Source organism: Euleptes europaea, chromosome 4 (genome assembly GCF_029931775.1).
Source record: "Euleptes europaea isolate rEulEur1 chromosome 4, rEulEur1.hap1, whole genome shotgun sequence".
Taxonomy (NCBI): domain Eukaryota; kingdom Metazoa; phylum Chordata; class Lepidosauria; order Squamata; family Sphaerodactylidae; genus Euleptes; species Euleptes europaea.
This window is the reverse complement of record NC_079315.1, coordinates 89,976,774-89,995,956: the sequence shown is the minus strand read 5'-3', so window position 1 is coordinate 89,995,956 and position 19,183 is coordinate 89,976,774. Positions and strand designations below refer to the sequence as shown.

Genomic DNA, 19,183 nt, shown 5'->3' with positions numbered 1-19,183 from the left:
TGAGTGGAGAGACAGCTTCAATTTTCATTTACTTTTTCTAACTGTCACAATGTAGAAAGCAACCCTTTATAATTGGCAAACACAAAAGAATGAAAAAAGTTGTGCTTGTGGTTAGTTTTTAAAAAGTATGCGTGAACTTACCCAAGTCATAAGGAAATACTCATGTGATAAATTAGCAGAGATTTAGAACAGGTTAACTTTCTACCTGTTTGAAACAACAGCGCTTTGGTACATAGGACAGTTCATTTCTAAATCATGTGGTTTCAAGGGTACATTCTGAACTTACCACAGCATTCTGTTGCTGTAGATTGAAGAGCTCGGTCTGGTACACAGTAGCAGCAGATGGGTATACTTCCGGCAGTTGGGCCTCAGGTTTCATAAGAGCAGCAATTGTTTTATTAGGATCACAGTTACGAATTGCAGTATTGATACGATCGACTGCTATAAGTTCTAGGGGCAAGAGAAAAAATACCTTCAGAAGTCCCTATTATATTGGATCCATTTCATACTGTGTAACTGATAGTTCTAGCAATATGTGTCAAAGTCAGCATTCCAGTGTCAAAGACAGCATCCCAGCCTATTTATTTTAAAACGTCATCCAAATGGAATGCACCACAAACAATGCCATGCAGAAGCTATTGGGGGGAAAATAATTCAAAGACACTTCAACTATGCACCAAGGAAATAAAATATGCTTGTAATAGCACAAACATTTGCTTAATTAAGTTGTGCATTTTGTTTTGTCCTTTGTATTTGTGTCTTTTAACTTTCAAAATATCCACAAGCATTGGTTTCAGGAGGCAAAAGCAGCAACTGGAGAGATTTGACTGGTGGAGTTACTGGGATAGATGACCCTTCATCTCACTACTGCGCACACACACACACAAGCTGCCTTAGATCAAGTCAGAGCATAGGTCAGTGCTATCTATTGACTGAGAGCAGCTCTCCAAAGTCTCAGGCAGAAGAAGGTTTTTTCCAACAGATGGGGAAGATACTTTAATGGGAGACACCAGGGACTGAACTTGAGACTTTCTGCTTGCAAAGTATGTGCTCTGTCACTGAGTTTTAACCCCTCCCTTTTGCAAACTTTCAAATTTACATTCACAGCCTTAAAAGCTAGAAAATTGCATAGTCTCTGTTCAACAAATTAAAATAATTTTTTATCATTCTGTGTCAGGTACGAGGAACAAGAATTGTTGGCATTACAAGACTGCGTGCAGGTATATGGATACTTCTCTGAAGCAAATTAGACAGTCTTAGTTGTCAAGAAGCTCCATAAATGCACTGGGGCTCCCATACATACAAAGAGAAGGACTTCTTGATCATAAGCATCAGAAGCACCTACTTGTCTCTTTTCTATGGTTAGCTGTGATTTGATCTCCCTGACCAATGTAAACAAGGGTTACTTGGAGTTGTGAAGGGTCACCACCTGCAAATTGGATCCTTGTTCATCTTGGCTGATTAAATTTTGCAGCAATAGTTTCACAGCACCATTTTCCACAATTAAAAATTCTTCTGTGGTAGAAGGAAATGTTCCAGTCCTTTGAAAGAAAGCTGTCCTTATTCCTATATTGGAAACCAAATACGCACACCTGACAATGGATGATCCTACCTGGCTTCTAACCTAATAAACTGGTTTCTAGCCTAATAAACTGGTTTCTAACCTAATATTCTTGGATGAAGTGACTGAGCAGTTGCTGGTAGGACAACCTCAGATATATGCTACATTTTCCCTCAACCAATTTTGATCAAGCTTCAAGCCTAGTTTTGGGAATGGGGCAGTTTCAATCACTCTGATGGATGACCTGATTACTAAATTGATAAAGGTAATGCCTCTCTGTTAGATCCCATAGAAATATCAGCTATGTTTGGTACAGCAGACTATCAAGAATAATAAGAGCATCTTGAAAAAGAGGCAGATGTTACTAGAATTACCCTCAGGTAGGTTTCAGTCTTTTTTTGTTAAAATGTACATGAAGAGGCTGAGTCATCAGTGGGGAACTTAAGTTTAGAGCTCCCAGGGTTCTATTCTCTCACCAATTCAACATCTGTATTAAACCAATGAATAAGATCATCTATAGCTACAGAATTGGACATCATCAACACACTAATGACATTCAGCTATACCTGTCACTAACTGGCTTTAGGCCAGGTGCCCAAATGTTGTGGACAAATGAACACACATGAACACACATGAAGCTGCCTTATACTGCATCAGACCATCAGCTCATCAAGGTCAGTATTGTCTACTCAGACTGGCAGTAGTTCTCCAGGGTCTCAGCAGAGGTCCTTCACATCATCTACTGCCTGGGGATTGAACGTGGGACCTTCTGTATGCGAAGCAGAGGCTCTTTCACTTAGCCACAGCCCCTCCCCATGAAGGAGTGAACAAGCTGAACATGAACCCAGAGGTCATGCTGGTCAGGAAAGCTGATGTTTTGGATGGGACTGACTCAAATTTTCAATGCAGTCCAGCCACCTTAAGATGATCAGAGGAAGAATTTGAGAATGCTCATGGACCCAGTCTTGCTGATAAACAGAAAGGCTCAAGCTGTTATTAGATCACCTTCTTTTATATTGTTTATTTGTAGGTTACCAGCCTTTCTCGATCCAGCTGACTAGACTACACTGATCCATGTCTCTACAGTCTTTTTCTGCAGTGCATTCTATATGGCACGACCCCTGAAGACAATATGGAAGCATTAGTTGGCTCCAATGTGGCATCCTATCTGCTTGACTAGGACCACACTACACCAATATTAAAACAAATGCTTTGGCTAATTATATGCTTCCAAGTTCAATTCAAGGTGCTGGTGCTTACCTGTAAAGCCTACACTGTCTGGGGCCCACATACCTGAAGGACCACCTCTCTGTAAATGAGCCTGCACATCAACTTTGTTCTGTTCAAAAGGTCCTCCTAGTTGTGCCTCCACTGTGGGCAGCACATTGTGTTGTAGCCTGCTTGGGAGCATTTTCCGTTGTTTCCTCCATCCTTTAGAATGGAATTCTGGAAGGAGTTCCAAGGGCCCTTATTCTTTCAGCATCTAGAAGACTAACATAGGCATCCTTCTGTTGATTCTAAGCTCTCAGCAGAAGGCCCTCTGAAGTACATTTAGCAAACCTTTTGTTTCTTTAGATTGTATTTGCAGTCTGTTGTGGAAACATAATTTTGTATCTGTCGAAGGCTGCTTTGAGGGGGAGGAAGGGTAAAAATCTTTGAATAAAGTAATATTGAAGGCTATTGCCTAAGGAGAGTAAGTGCTGCTGTTGATTCAGCTAAATTAAGCAGATTTGTTTAGTAGTCAATTCTTTCAAAAAGACAAGAATTCATAATACTAGCTACCAAGTAACCTGATCTGGTAGAAACCAAAAAAGGAGACCCTACTTATACAGATTAAAATATCCAAATATACCAAGTTCTATGATGTATTTGGTGTACATATAAAGCATGAAAACAGTTGTTAGATCAATGAATTAAACTGAAATGAGAGGGAAGAAATTACCATTAAACCAAGTCACAAAAAGCATGAAAAAGCATGAAATGAAAGTGTAGTCCAAGCTGAATCTCGTAGAAGTTTATACATTCTAGTAATTCCAGAAAAAGCAACTGATAGGAATATGCGGCAGCAAATTTAGAACCCCCTTAAATGTAGTATTTTTTGTTTCAAGATTGTGCATATCAACTATTTAAGAATATTTTAATTAAATTCTTAGAGGCTGTGTTTACATCTTTATAGTAGTGCAAACCAGGTTTAATATACACAAGTGCCAAGTGTCAGCAGTTTCTACTTTGAATACAATGCACTGTATTTACTAGATAAAGGTACAGTTTATACACAGTTACTGATCATAGTGTGTTACTACTGTGTTACTACTGAACAAGTGTGTTGGGGGGGAAATTCTCAGTTTTGTATGCTTCCTCCTCCCCCCATGTATGGCCAGCAAATCATGTGTTTGTAGGGAAGAATGCAAACCACAGTTTGTGGTTTGGATATTAAAAAAAATTGGTTTGCTGAGAAAGTGGAAATTTTTTCGTAGCTGGTCATGCACAAAAAGAGGGGAGAACAACACCCCCAGGCTTGTGTGTATAGTGAGAAATCATGGTTTGTCATTATTTCTAGATCATGTCCTATGATTAATTATATGGCCATGGTGTGGAGGGAGGAAACAATGGAAATATTAGTAATTTGGTAATGGTGACACCAGAAATGTGTAAATAAAGCACATGCATATGGGATTGAAGAAATAATGGTTTTAAGAATGGAACAAAGTGCTCAGCCCTAAGGTAAACCAAGCGGTGAAGATACAAATTAAAATGAAATAATTTACTCACTACATCTGTGAGTCTCTGCTTCCGCATTGGCAATACTAACTTCATTCTGTATCTCACTTTTGTCAAGCATAATTGGAAACCCTGCTATCTGATTAGGAAAAAAAGATTTCGTTATATTTTTAAAATTAAGGTAAAATTAGTAGACTGACTAGGATACACCTAGTGCTACTTGCTAAATGTAACAGTTTCATCATCAGAAGTGTGAAGTTTTCTATGTCTACTAAAAATTCTTGCATTAACCAAAAGGTTCCCAAACATGGACAAATGTGTGAGTTTTGAAGAATTCATTTTTTTCAAACTAGGATAAAATATAGTTTTCTTATTCTGTTTATAGCCAGCTAAAAGCCATTCTCATAATTCATACTGATTATTCAAAAGGACATTGCATATAGCAGTAAAATAATATTTTGCAAGGTCTCCTGCCCTTCAACAATTCATGTTGAAATCAGAAAATAATGAGTTAAAGGCAAAAGTGACAAACTACCAAGTGTAACATTGAGTTACCTGTGTTCTCTGATCTTTAGAGTCAAATAACTGTGCTAGATACCATGAGGAATTTTGCGGCAGAACTTCAAACAGGCTCAGAGTAGGACAGTTCAAGCCTGCCGTCAGTGCCATTTCATCTTGCCTGTCAATTGCCGTGTTCACTTGGTCTAACGCTATGTGAACTGAAAGGAAAACAATGCTTAAAAATGGCAAATACTCTGGATTCTCAATGGTCAGCACCAGTGTGGTTTTGCATATGAACTATCATCGGTGGTCTTTATTCACCAAGGCACTATAAAATGTTTAGCCCTCTCAAATTCACCCGGTTTTGCAATGGAGTTTGTACTAAACCCTCCTGGATTTGGACGAGCACACAAAAACACATCAGTGCAGATAATTTTTAAGAGTCTGGGTGAAAGCGTATTTGGTAAGAGGGGTCAAAATTTACAGTATTTAGCAGCCAGCAGAAAAGGAAAACATGCAAGGAAAGTAGATCGGCATTTCAATTAACAAGTTTGTTGTTACCAAGAATGCAAAGTATGAAGAAGAAAAACATCCTTACTCAAGTTTAGTAATAACAGCAAGACGTCTTACAGAGAATTCCAGCTAACTACTGAAGCAGTATGTAAAAGTGTCAAAAAACCTCAGTGACAGCAAAACCGAACATCACAATGTTTTCCAACAGACTTCAGGGTAAGTATGCATCTCTTGAGGTTTCAGGAACAGGAAAGATTACTCACTGTTGACCTTATTGATGTTTCCTTGAATCTCAGCTTGTGTCAGCAACTCTTCGTATACATCTCTTTCTTCCTCCAAAATAGAACCATTCTGAAAACAATTATACCATTACTGAACAAAGTATGCCTTGGAAATTTATGCCAACAGGTAGGATTTAAATTAAAAACAAATAAGCGTAAGCTTAAAGGAGGTATAGGCTTACCAGATATACAGTTATATTATTTTACATGTATATTGGTAAAATTAGCAGGTTCCCTGTGGCCAGAGCGAGTTTTATAAGATATCCAGGAAGAGGCAGAAATCAATTAGGGAATATTAAGTGGTATCACAATAGGAGGTGGGAAAACATTAAAAATAGGATTTATTTACTGTTTCTGCTACTTTGACAGTCTGGGGGAAAACTGAGAAAGTATGTGACTCCAGGATCGTGCCCTCTAACATCAATTATTATTAATCAGGAATTTTCTATGCCTGAAATGTTTGCTGATGAAACTTGTTGATGTCAATATAAGTTGATTAGGGCAAGAACACTGATTAGGATTAGAAGAAGGTCAATTTTTTTTCATATGATGAAACAGTAGATAAAATAGGTGAACATCCTCTACCTTTATTTCAATATTTTCAGTTAAAGCACTACAGCACTAGAGATATGGAATAAACATTTATTAAAACAGAGTTAATTTCACTATTTGTTACATGAAATGAGCTATCTGACCTTAAGTCTGGCATTCTCTTCTTTTCTCTTTTTAGCTTCAGAAAGCTCCTTCTGATATGCATGGGCAAGATCCTCTTCCACATTGACCAACATGGCATTGGGATTTTTCAAATTTATGATAGTTTGATCTGCAACTCCCTTTTCAATGGCTTCATTAATTGCAATTACTGCAGCATGCACTGAAAAGAAGAATCCAATATTTATAAATAGGCATATTTTTCACAATCTCCTTGTACGTACCTTCAGTTCCCCATTAGTCTATACCTCATGCTTCAATTATAATATAATAGGAGCCCCGTGGCGCAGAGTGTTAAACTGCAGTACTGAAGTCAAAAGCTCTGCTCACCACCTGAGTTCGATCCCAAGAGAAGTCGGTTTCAGGTAGCCGGCTCAAGGTTTACTCTGCCTTCCATCCTTCCGAGGTGGGTAAAATGAGTACCCAGCTTGCTGTAAAGGGAAGATGACTGGGGAAGGCACTGGCAAACCACCCCCTAAAACAAAGTCTGCCTAGGAAACGTCGGGATGTGACGTCACCCCATGGGTCAGGAATGACCCGGTGCTTGCACAGGGGACCTTTACCTTTTACATGCTTCAATAAAAAATGGAAACTGCTTATTCTTTAAAGAGAAAGCTTATGCTAAAACAAATCCTTTCAGTCTTTAAAGTACCACAAGACCTCCCTTTTCTTTTGCCTTAAAGAAAACTCACTTTGGATTCCAAAAAATAATGTTATTCATACGTTAAATTTCTGTAATAACTTGAAAAACAGGTGACAAAGCTCATTTACATTTTGTTCTGCAGGAGAGGTGACAGAAATGGGGAAATAAATCTATGATTTATTTTTGACTATTTTTTCTCTATTAACAACTGCAGCATCTGAAAGGGTATAACCACACATGGAATAAATAACTACTCCAGGAAAATGTACTAACAAGAAGACAAACAAAATGAATACAACATAAAGAAACATCAACCGAAGAAAGTCATATCAAGAAGATAAGGAGACACACACACACACACACACACACACACAATCTAAACAGTGTACAGTAAGGACAAGTAGGAAGACCTGCTTTGATTTGAGCCTCATTGTTTCAGGATGAAAAAAAGAGGTTTACAAGACACACTAACAGTTTGTCAATTTCCATATGGCAAGAACTTTGCAATTTAGACATATCAAGTGAGAATTCACATGCTCAAGCTGTTTGTGTCAGTGTTGCTAGCAACCACCCAGTAAATGTTAACAAAGTGATTATTCATGGAGGCACCCATGAGAGACACAGATGTCGATTATAGTGCTATTCAAAGGCTTTTTGTTAGTTCTAAGGAAGTTAAAAGAGTCATCACGTACAGTAAAAAGCTTCAAAGTATGATGATTTTTTTTTATAGTTAAGGATGTACCAAAAGTGCTAAAAATTAACAGGATGTCTACTTGAAACAGAGACATAACAATATGTGGAATAACATTTCATTGTTCTACTTTTCTAGAATTAAAATTTAATTTAATTTAAAAGAAATAGTACATACTAGGCCACATTAGAGACCAATGTTTAGAGACCAATGGCTTCAGTTTTCACATAAAAGCCAAGAATGTTAAGCTTGTAAAATAAAACATATTATTGACTTGAATTAGAGGAGTTCAAAGTAATTTTCAGCATTATAAATCATTAAGGGTCCCTACAGATGGCATTACAGAGACAGCCAAGTTGGCCAGCTGAAGCTAATTTGCACTGTAGCAACACAAAAGACAACTGACTTGTAGTGCACACTTGAGTAAAATGACACAGATCAAAATGTCTCATTTAAAATAAAGAATAATGAGTTTTAATTGGGCTTTTTAATGTGTACAGTGTCACTGACAGTGTTTAGTTGACAAACTCCTGTTTTGTCAGGAAAAGGACAAGCCTGGCATCTCAAGCTCATGAATTCTTGTCCTGCCACTGCAGATGGAACCCAGACTGAAGACTTCTTGGTTTGCGAGAAACTGCAGTCTGTTGTAGCAGCCAGATCTGAGCACTTTAACAAATTGGGTGGGGGAGATAACACCTACAAATAGGGTTTCTCCATTAAGATTAAACTTTGGGATTAGACTCTCACTTTGTAAGCAAGGAAAAACCCACAATTGGTTAAACCAGTGGTCGGCAAACCGCGGCTCGCAAGCCACATGAGGCTCTTTGGGCCCTTGAGTGCGGCTCTCGAGGAGGAGGAGGAGGCGCACTGCGGCTCCTCCCTGCAGGTGGAGGTGGCGAGCGGCCGGCGAGCGGGCGGGCAGCTGTCGCCTCGCCTCGGCTCACGGCCCTCTGCCAGGGGGCGGAGGTGCAGGGTTGTGGCCCAGGCAGGCCGGGCCAGCTGGCCAGAGGGCTAGGGAAGCACGCCCCCTGGAGCCGGAGGGCGAGAAGCCGCGGGGAGTCAGCTGCAGCCGAGGTAGGTGCGGGGCAGGGCGGGGATGCGGGGAAGAGCGGGCCGGGGGCGCTGCCTTCTGCCCCGCCCTGTGCTTCGGAGTCTCCCTCGCCGGGCTGGCTTCGTGGAGTCCGAGAACTTTTGGCGGGGTGTGGCTGCGGGGCACCGTGTGTGTGTGTGTGGGGGGGGGTGCACGTGCAAGTGACGATAGCTTTTCTCCTTCTCGTTTGTGCATGGCTGTTGATGCACGGGAGGTTTTGCCTTGGGTTTGCTGCTCTGTAGATGCACATTACGGATACCGTTGTTCCTTTGCTCTGGTCTCCCTCTCCTTTTTCCGCAAACTCCATCTGATTAGAGGGCAGACTTTAGAAACTGGGTGAGTTTGCTCTGAGGGGGATCTCCTTTCAAACTGGCCTTTGCAAAGGAGTCTGAGAACACTAGAGAGGCTGCCTGTCCTGCCTGCCCGTTAGCTTCACCCGCCTTGTTTCTGCAGTTCAGGGCACAGAAGCTGGGCCAGGACAGCAGAAAACCTGGGGGCTGGGGGGGGGAGGCGGGGGCAGCAGCAGCAGCAAGTTTGTTTCTGCTTGCAGGCTGGGGTTTTGCCGGGAAGACCAGGGCAGTAGCCAGACGTGTTCCACGGCTGGCTGGAGCACGCCCCCTGGAGCCAGAGGGCGAGGAGCCACGGGGAGTCGGCTGCGGCCAAGGTAGATGCGGGGCAGGGTGGGGACGCAGGGAAGAGCGGGCCGGGGGCACTGCCTTCTGCCCCACCCTCTGCTTCGGAGTCTCCCTCACCGCGGCCGGGCTGGCTTCGTGGAGTCCAAGACCTTTTGGCCTGGGGTGGCTGCGGGGTACCGGGTGTGTGTGTGTGTGGGGGGTGCGTGTGCAGGTGACGATAGCTTTCTCCTTCTTGTCTGTGCATGGACATTTATGAATGGGAGGTTTTGCCTTGGGTTTGCCACTCAGATGCACATTTTCCCCATCCAGATTCTCAAAACTCAACAATAAGCCCCCCTGCAGAGTTTTGAGCATGCAGATGGGGAAAATGTGAATCTAGAGAGCGGCAAATCCAAGGCAAAAGCTCCCGTGCATGAATGGTTGTTAAAAGGCGTTTTGGCTCTCAAAAGAAATCTCAATCGTTGTACTGTTGATATTTGGCTCTGTTGACTAATGAGTTTGCCGACCACTCGGTTAAACCACAAAAACTCAAGGAACACAGTAAGTTATGGTTTCTTTCAAACCACACAATCTTTAACCTCATCTCCAGATACGATAGAAGGTGAAAGGAATGCGTGAGTCCAAGATAAACAATTATCATTCTTGTAACAAGCAAACCAGAATTTGTTCATGACATTTCAATGCGGCCATAGCAACAGGTTTACTTAAAGGTACTTTTTTGTTTTGTTTTTAAACAGAGTTTTGACTCAAGTCACATGACACACAAGTTTAGTAACTTTTAAAACATTGTATTTAAAGCATGGCTTGGAATAACATTCTACACTTAAAGCATGGCTTGGAATAACATTCAGTTGACTTACATGCAGCTTCATCTACAGAAAGTTCACTAGCAAGGATGCCTCCAATTTTACTAAAAGATGGCATCTGTATGCCATACTTCTCCAGTTCCTTCCGCATGTTACTGATTTCTTCCTCTAATTGTAAAAATAATAAAGGTTAGATAAATGTCTTACAATTTATTATGCAATAAATAACATATGAAATAGAAACACAATAATGGGGAGAATCCATCATTGTGCCTATAACTCCCAGACCAATTCCATTTGGTCTTCTTCTGTTTGGGGAACCCATGAAGATTCACTGCCCTGACCTGGATGGCCCAGGCTAGCCTGATCTCGTCAGATCTCAGAAGCTAAGCAGGGTCGGCCCTGGTTAGTATTTGGATGGGAGACCACCAATGAATACCAGGGTTGCTGTGCAGAGGAAGGCACTGGCAAACCACCTCTGTTAGTCTCTTGCCATGAAAACCCCAAAAAAGGGGTCACTATAAGTTGGCTGCGACTTGACGGCACTTTACACACACAAACATGAAGATTCACTACCTAGCATTTTTAATAAAATAGTGTGTTGTTTATATAGCTGCTACACACCCACTTCAGCAAGGATTCAAGGAGAATGGTGGGGGAGTAGGAAAAGCTAGCTGTGTAATTGGAAACTGCAATACTGTACTACCTCCTTGATGCAAGAAAAACAATTATTGAAAGTACCTGTAAAGTCTACTTTCCCCAGCAAGTCCTGAATCTGAGGAGCAATTCCTAGTTTAAACAAATATAGACTGCAAAGGAAAAAGGGAAAAGCATTAAACTGCAGAATAATTAAACCTGAAAAATATTATTAACTGTGAAAGTTCATACTCTAATACATTTGTTGATCTTCCAAGTGTCAAGAATCATTTTTCTTCTGCAAGTGTTAGACAGCTCTCATTTTAGGTTGTCCCATCTTCATGTTAACACCTGATACAACACACAAAATAATAACCAAGCCAACTCGTTTCAGCAAGAACGTAGCTTTCCTCAGAATTTTCCAGACCACCGCTTATATAAAATGTTGTATTTTTATGTAAAGAGGCTTACACGTTCCAAAATCAATTTAGACGCCACTAAATATTCTAATGCTTTTGGGTATATCTAAAATACAGACAACATTCTGAGAATCCCTCTTTTCATTTCAGCGTTGCATGAAAAACCTATTCTACTATAATTCTAAAACTGGTGTAGTAAAACCATCTGGACAACAGCTGAACAAATTCATGTCTTCATTCATGTCTCCCTGCTATGCGAAATTAACAGGCTGGTAAAGATTTGGGAATTTATTAAGATGACACAAGGGACTAATCTATATTGTTATTAGGGGTCAGAGAAGCTAAAAACTATTTAGAAAGCATAACTGAGACAAGGCATTTTACAGATCTAAAAGAAAAAAAGAGCCCTATTTAGCAAAGCATAAAATTTCAAAAGTTGGACAACAGCAACAAAGAGGCAATACATTGAAATATGAAGAGAATGAGCAAATATAGTCGCATGTTGACTTGGCTTTGTTGCTAGATGTGAGGGAATAAAGACAGCAGGAGAAAAACCTATAGAAGTTTGTGGAAGGAGCATATTTTATGTAACTTGGAGATCTGTATGAAAAACAAGAGCTCTTATGATACTGCTAGATGATTACCCTCTAAAACTCCTAATACAGGTTCTTCCAAGAGGGAATTGCTAGAAAGGTTGAGCGTAATCAGAGGAATTAATGGATGATGGGGCAATAAGGCAGATTCCCAAATCTCACTCTTTTCTAACCATTACACCACACTGGCTCACTGATTCATCTTGCTCTTTCTTACTAGTGGAATTAGATCACTTTTTTAAAAAAAAATGACTCTACTTATCACTACAATAAATTGTCCAAAACTTAATTAAGCTTTAAACTGGCACTGCTGATTCAACTAGTAAGTAATTTAATACCTTGACAAAAAGCAATCAAACAGTGTAAGCTATGATTTCCATATGGCATCCACTGCCTAGACCAGTGGTTGGCAAACCGCGGCTCGCGAGCCGCATGTGGCTCTTTGGCCCCTTGAGTACGGCTCTGCCACTTGGTTCGGAGCCCCTGCTCTCGCGCCTGCTCGCGCCGCTAGCCGGGCTGCGCTTGCTCCCTTTGCGCCGGAGAGAGCGAGCGGAGCCGAGTTTCCTGTCCAGAGCCGTCACGCCTGCGAGCGAGCGCGAGAGAGCAGGTGAGCGGGCGCGCTGTCTCCCCCCCGTAGAGAATGGCCGGGGGGAGCTCCAGGGCCCATCCATTGAAATGCGGGCCAGGATGGCTCTCCCTGAAACTGTTCCAGAAGCCGCAGCGTGCAGGAACGCTGCGGCGCCCTTTAAACCTCTTCTCGCCGCCTGTCAGCTGTTGGGCGGCAAGGGAGGGGGGAAGAGGAAGAAGCCAGCCGCGGGTGTGCCTGCGTGAGGTGCGAAGCTTTCAGCCCTGCTGGGCCCCACGCGTGCTCATGTGGGAGGGGAGAAAGGTCCTGTGTTGGCGCTCTTCCCTGCCGCCCCCCCTCGAAGGCCTGGGAGCCGCCTGAGGGGATCAAGGAGGAGGAAGGTGGCGAGGAGGAGCTGCTGCTGGAGCCTGGAGCCTGGCCTTGTTGCCGCTGGGGATCAAGGAGGAGGAAGGCGGCGAGGAGGAGCTGCTGCTGGAGCCTGGAGCTCGTTGCCGCTGGCCTCGCTGCCCCTGCTGTCATCCCTTGGGCTGGGCTCGGTGCCGCTGCCACTGGCGGGGGCCTTCGAGGGGGGCGGCAGGGAAGAGTGCCAACACAACACCTCCCCCCCCACTGTGCGCGCATCAGCAGGGCTGAAGGCTTCCTGCCTCGCACGCACACGGCTGGCTTCTTCCTCTTTCCCCCCTCTCGCCCCCCAACAGCTGACAGGTGGCAGGGAGGCCATCAGCAACGAGGCGGGGCCTCCTACTCCAGGCTCCAGCAGCAGCTCCTCCTCCTTGCCGCCTTCCTCCTCCTCGTCCCCCTCAGGCGGCTCCCAAAAGTCCAGCTCCAGGCTGCCGCCATCGTCCTCCTCCTCAGGCGCCTTTCCCCCGGCCGTTTTCGCCCGCCTCCTCCTCCTCCTCCTCCTCAGGGCGCTTGCGGAGGGCCAGGCGGCCCCTCAACAGCTGTGCGTCCGCCAGAGAAAGGCCTGCCGTCCCCCGCTGTCCTCCCCCTCCCCCCTCTCCTTTCTCCCCCTCTTCTTTCTTTCTTCCTTCCATCTTTTCTTCCCCAGTTCCTTCCTTCTCTTTCCTTTCCCAGTTCCTTCCTTCCTCTTTCTTTCTCTCTGTCCCTCCTCTCTCTTTCTCTCTCTCTCTCTTTCTTTCTCTCTCTCTTTCTTTTTTTCTTCCTTCCTTCCTTCCTTCCTCCCTTCCATCATTTCTTCTCCAGTTCCTTCCTTCTCTTTCCTTTCCCAGTTCCTTCCTTCCTCTTTCTTTCTTTCTGTCCCTCCCCCACTCTTTCTTCCTTCCTTCCATCCTTCCTCCCTTTCATCCTTTCTTCCCCAGTTCCTTCCTTCTTCCTTTCTTCCTTCCTTCCTTCTTTTCTCCGCCCCTCTCCCTTCCTTCCTTCCTTCCTTCCCCAGTTCCTTCCTTCCTTTCTCCATCCCTCCTACCTCCCTTCCTCTACTAGGGTTGCCAACCTCCAGGTGATGGCTGGAGACCTGGCAACCCTAGCATCTCCCCCCAGTGTACCTATAGTTTAATTAAGACTTTAAACTTTAATTAAAGTTTATTAAGTTAATAAACAGTGTACCTACCTATATAGTTTAAGTTTAAGAAATTTGGCTCTCAAAAGAAATCTCAATCATTGTACTGTTGATATTTGGCTCTGTTGACTAATGAGTTTGCCAACCACTGGCCTAGACAACAAGAGTTGAGAAGAACTCTAACATAGATATGGTTTACCACTAGGGGGCGATGGAATTGTGTTTTTCATTGTGACATTACTACAAAGATAAATTCACAATAATGTCACTACTGGAAAAAAGATATTTGGTACATTCTGTTTTTAGATGAATACTTACTAGCATTACATTACTGACTGATGTTTAAGCTTTACACGAATAAGCTTCTTTAAAAACATCTGTAGCTGCACTGGGAATTCTAACACACATACAAATGACTTGGGCAGGAACAAATTGCTTATAAAACAAGCATTAACTGTAGTAAGCTTTAGTAGTAAAAATTCAAGTTAAATCTTAATTTAAGAAGCATGAGCGTGGCACATAAGATTTATTAGAAAGAACGGCCTTGAGGATGAAGTATTTTCACAGTTCTGTGCACAAATACACTGAAGATTCAAGCACCGATGATATTCAGTAAGTAACAAACTAAACAAGCTGAATATTTTTAACATCAAGATTAACTACAGGTTAGCAATAAATCCATGGATTTGAAAAACAATAAAATCTCAGAGAGTTAGATATGGCTAATTCTTCAAAAGATTTTCATTGCACTGTAGGCAAGGATTATCTATACACTTCTAAATCTGTTTTCCGATATGGTATTGAGACACAGACTGCCTTTGTTGTACTGATGGATGCTGAGAGAAGAGGGTGGGGGGAGTGTGTTGATACTCCTGGATCACTCTGTGGTATCCAGTACCATTAATCATGATATTGTTCAGGCCATTGTGTCAGGATAAGGGGAAGGGGCACTATCTTGATGTAGGTACAGATCTTCTTAGTGGACAAATCCCCAAAAATTATGCTGGGGGACTTGTGTTCTTCCTGTGGTCATTCACTTGGTGAATGCCACAGATTTCCATGTTGTCTCCCATTAATTCATGGGATGAGATTAACTGGGAATGATTTTATCAGTAGGCAGAGGACACCAGCTCTGGGAATGAGATTAACTGAGAATGATCTTATCAGTAATGCAGAGGACAAGAGCTCTATTTTTCTTTTCCATCTAATTCTAAGGTGGCAGTTGAGAACCTTGCCCTGACCTGGTTGGCTCAGGCTAGCCCAAACTAGTCAAATCAGTGGTCCATCTAGTCTAGAATCTTGTCTCACACAGTACAGAAGAGGGCAACCAAGATAATTAGGGGGTTGGAATGCCTTCCCTATGAGGAAAGGCTGAAGAGTCAGGGACTTTTCAGTTTAGAAAAGAGATGACTAGGGAGGGACATGATGGAGGTTTATAAAATTATGCACAGGGTGGACAGAGCTGACAAAGAGAACTTTTTCTCCCTCTCCAAAAATACTAGCATTTGAGGGTATCCAGTGAAGCTGATGGGCATTAGATTCAGGACAGACAAAAGGAAATACTTCTTTACACAATGAGTGATTAAAATGAGGAATTCACTGCCATAGGATTGTAGTGATACCCACAGCTTTCAGATGGGATTAGACAGATTCATGGAGGATAGGGTCTATCTGTGGCTACTAGCCAAGGAAACCTCCGCATTCAGAGGCAGTCAACCTCTGAATACCAGTGCCAGGAGACTACATCAGGGGAAGGCCTCGGCCTCTATGCTCTGTTCTTGGTGCTCCAGAGGAACTGGTTATCCACTTTGTGAGACAGGACACTGGACTAGATGGACTATTAGAATTAGCACAGAGATATATGCCTGTATTGTCTTAACTCTCGATGGGAAGCCGTGTTAGTCTGTCACTAGCAGTAGAAAAGAGCAAGAGTCCAGTAGCACCTAAAAGACTAACAAAATTTCTGCCAGGGTATGAACTTTCGTGAGCCACAGCTCACTTCTTCAGATATAGCTAGGGTGTTAACGCATGGTTGTTTGTTCTACGATTATCCCGTGAATGTAGCGAATCTCTGCAGTCAACACGCATGGTCACAACATGCAAGCGAGATCAACCCACCTCCTTCCAAAACTTCCCCAGGTTTCCCAGTCCCTACTTTGCCCTGACTTCAAAGTAAGGATCACATCAGTTATAAGTCCTTGCCTGTGCGTTTCAAGGCTTGGGTCGACTTCCCACCGCCTGGCCCCAGTGGCAGCAGCACCTTTCTGCCCCCCAGGCCCCATGCTCCTCTCTCTCCTCCCACACCCTCCTCCGCCTCCCCCCTCTCTGGTCTTCCCAGCACCAGCTGGGGGTTCAGGCCCCTTCCAGGAGCCTGCAGCCTGGCAACATGAGCACTTGCTGCCGCCTCCACCCGCCACACACTTCCAGCCGCCGCCTCCACCCGTCAGAGGCAGAGCAGCTCCATCAGGCGCCCCTTTGGCAGGCTCCCCACCCACCTTCAGGTCCCTTCCAAGCCGGTGGATGGCAGGGTGGAGAAGCGCAAGGAGCCCTGCCATCAGAGACAGAGAGGTGGTAGTTCTACCAGGTGCCCCTTCAGCAGGCTCTCCACCCTTCTCAGTCGTATCACGTGTTCAATTTTTTTGAACGAAGAATTTAAAAGTGTGCAACAGAACAGGGACAAACAAATGAGAACCTAGCCATGCATTCACGATCCTAGAATGTGATTCCATCTATCCTTAAGTAGAGATGAGTGAATTAGACACACTATGGCAATGTAAATGTCAAAAGCAAGTAAATGACATTAGCAGGCGTGATTGGATTAGGTGTGATATACAGGGGGTAATAGGCATGGAGAAATTAGCACTGATACTGAACCAGGAATCCCAGATCTCTATTAAGTCCAGGAGAATGCATAGTCTTGAGCTTCATTATTAGTTGTAATTCAGCAGCCTCTCTTTTCAGTCTCCCTTTGTAAGAGAACTGCTACTCTTAAATCAGCAACTGAATGTCCTGGAAGCTTAAAATGTCCCCCCACTGGTTTCTGAATGTTGTGGTTTCTGATGTCACACTTATGTTCATTCAATCTTTGTCACAGGGACTGGCCTGTTTGTCTAATGTAAAGAGTGGAAGGGCATTGCTGGCAAGTGATGGCATAAATCACGTTAGAAGATGAACAGGAGTACGAACCTGAGGTAGCATGGCTGACGTTGCTGGGCCCAGTGATGGGGTTGCTAGGATCTATATGAGAGCAAAGTTGGCACCTTGGTTTGTTGCAGGCCTTGGTACCAGAGTCTACTTAAGTAGTTTATCATTGCGGGTGAGAACTTGTTTAGGAGACAGTAGCAACATCAGACATACTATCTCAGGGGGATTAGAGAGACTGCTGAATTACAACTAATAATGAATCTGGGATTCCTGTTTCATTACCAATGCTAACTTATCCACACCTACTACCTGTCTGCATATCACACCTAATCCAATCATGCCTGCTAATGTAATTTACTTGCTTTTGACATTTACATTGCCACTGTGTGTCTAATTCACTCCTCTCTACTTAAGGATAGATGGACTCTCATTCTAGCTGTATCTGAAGAAGTGAGCTGTAGCTCACGAAAGCTCATACCCTGCCAGAAATTTTGTTAGTCTTTAAGGTGCTATTGGACTCTTGTTCTTGTCTTAAATCTGTAAAGCTAAGAACATGTCTTGCTAGGAAAAGTTGAGGGCAGCAGGAAAAGAGGAAGACCCAACAAGAGATGGATTGACTCAATAAAGGAAGCCACAGCCCTCAATTTGCAAGATCTGAGCAAGTCTGTCAAAGATAGGACATTTTGGAGGACATTGATTCATAGGGTCGCCATGAGTCGAAAGCGACTTGACGGCACTTAACACACACAAGCACATGTACCTGGTACTAGGTTCCTTTAAGGTAAAAAAAAGATCTTAAGGCCAAGCAATTTGCATTGGCAGCCTGAAATTGAACCATAATTTCTCCTACATTTAATGGTTTAGACTATATCCTGAACAAGGTCCAAACAGTAAAGGTAAGTTAAATCTCAAGCCTGCACAGTGTTAAAATATATAAAAAATAACTGTCATGTTACCATTGCACATATATACCAGAAGAGCCTGTGTTTCATTGACCCATCTTAAGTCACCCAGAAGACATAAGTATTTAAAATCCTTATTCCACTAAACATCTACCAGAACATCTGAACAGAGATTGTGACATCACTAGAATGGAACCTAGCATGCCAGTTCTTCATAAACAGCTTACAATTAAGAGCCCCCTGTGTCCACTTCAGGAAACTGCTTCAAACTTTGCCACTAAATATGATAACAAAAATTCAGCTTTCCAGTTTAAGAACAAAATTATCTTTCCAGTTTATTTAATTATTAAATATTTACTTATTCAGTGTTATTTCAAAAAGGCATTTCATTTTGGAAGTATTAATATGCAAAGCAAAAAGGTTTTAAGCACGTCTGTCTTGAGATAGCAAGATATCAAATTTTCCAGGATTACAATGTTGTTACAACTTCCACTTATTCAGAGGCATCCCAAACTTAATTTTTAGGACTTTTCCAAAGCTAGAATAGAGTCACAATAAGGCAATAAAAAATGCATCCCTCCAAACCATTTTTACAAGCCTGAAATTGCTAAAAAATAGGGAGGCTCCCAGAATATCAAACCAAGTGCGCCCAGCCAGAAGAACAGTGTGCCACCATTATTGTAAATACTACTTTGAAGACAACCCTGAAGGACTATACTTTCCAGCCCACTGGTTAGGAGTGACCTCTCAAGCCCTGCTCTTTCTGCCTCCGCCTTCAGAGTGAGGTGGGTGGCAACCAGAGACACAGTGTTTTCTTTTGTGGTACCTTCCCTTTGGAACACCTTCTCCCTTGATGCTCGCTTAGCACCTATTTTACTTTCTTTTAGGCGCCAAGCCAAAACGCATATATATATATATATATTTTTACCCAGGCTTTTAATTAGGGCTTTTAACTTACCAGCTTTTTAAAAGGGCTGCTTCTGTTTTATAAGTAGTTTTTATGCTGGTCATGTCTAATTGCTTATTCTTAATGGCTTTTTTTTTTTTTTTTACACTGTGGTGATTTCAATTGTGAGCTGCCTCGAGATGGACTCTGAGAAGGCGACACAAATATCCTAAATAAATAAATAAATAAACTTCATGGCCTAAAAATAAGTTGCCAAATCAGGGTATAATTTCCTGCTTGAGACTATCTTCCAAGCATATCGAACTGCACAGGATTCTACTGTAT

At 42.7% G+C, this 19,183-nt stretch overlaps 1 protein-coding gene across 2 annotated transcripts in view; it reads right to left on the bottom strand.

Annotated features, from left to right (window-relative positions):
- The window catches only part of IQGAP2 (IQ motif containing GTPase activating protein 2), a 182,125-nt gene that overhangs the window by 64,850 nt on the left and 98,092 nt on the right, over positions 1–19,183 (bottom strand). The window contains exons 6-12 of one of the 2 annotated variants that reach the window (XM_056847959.1): positions 10,895–10,962; positions 10,208–10,321; positions 6,273–6,451; positions 5,560–5,647; positions 4,838–5,001; positions 4,334–4,421; positions 287–450 (exon numbers count right to left, since the gene is read on the bottom strand). In XM_056847959.1, the coding sequence (XP_056703937.1) occupies positions 287–450; positions 4,334–4,421; positions 4,838–5,001; positions 5,560–5,647; positions 6,273–6,451; positions 10,208–10,321; positions 10,895–10,962 (865 nt within the window). The remainder of the gene's footprint in view (positions 1–286; positions 451–4,333; positions 4,422–4,837; positions 5,002–5,559; positions 5,648–6,272; positions 6,452–10,207; positions 10,322–10,894; positions 10,963–19,183) is intronic. The other variant, XM_056847957.1, reaches the window with a different exon arrangement.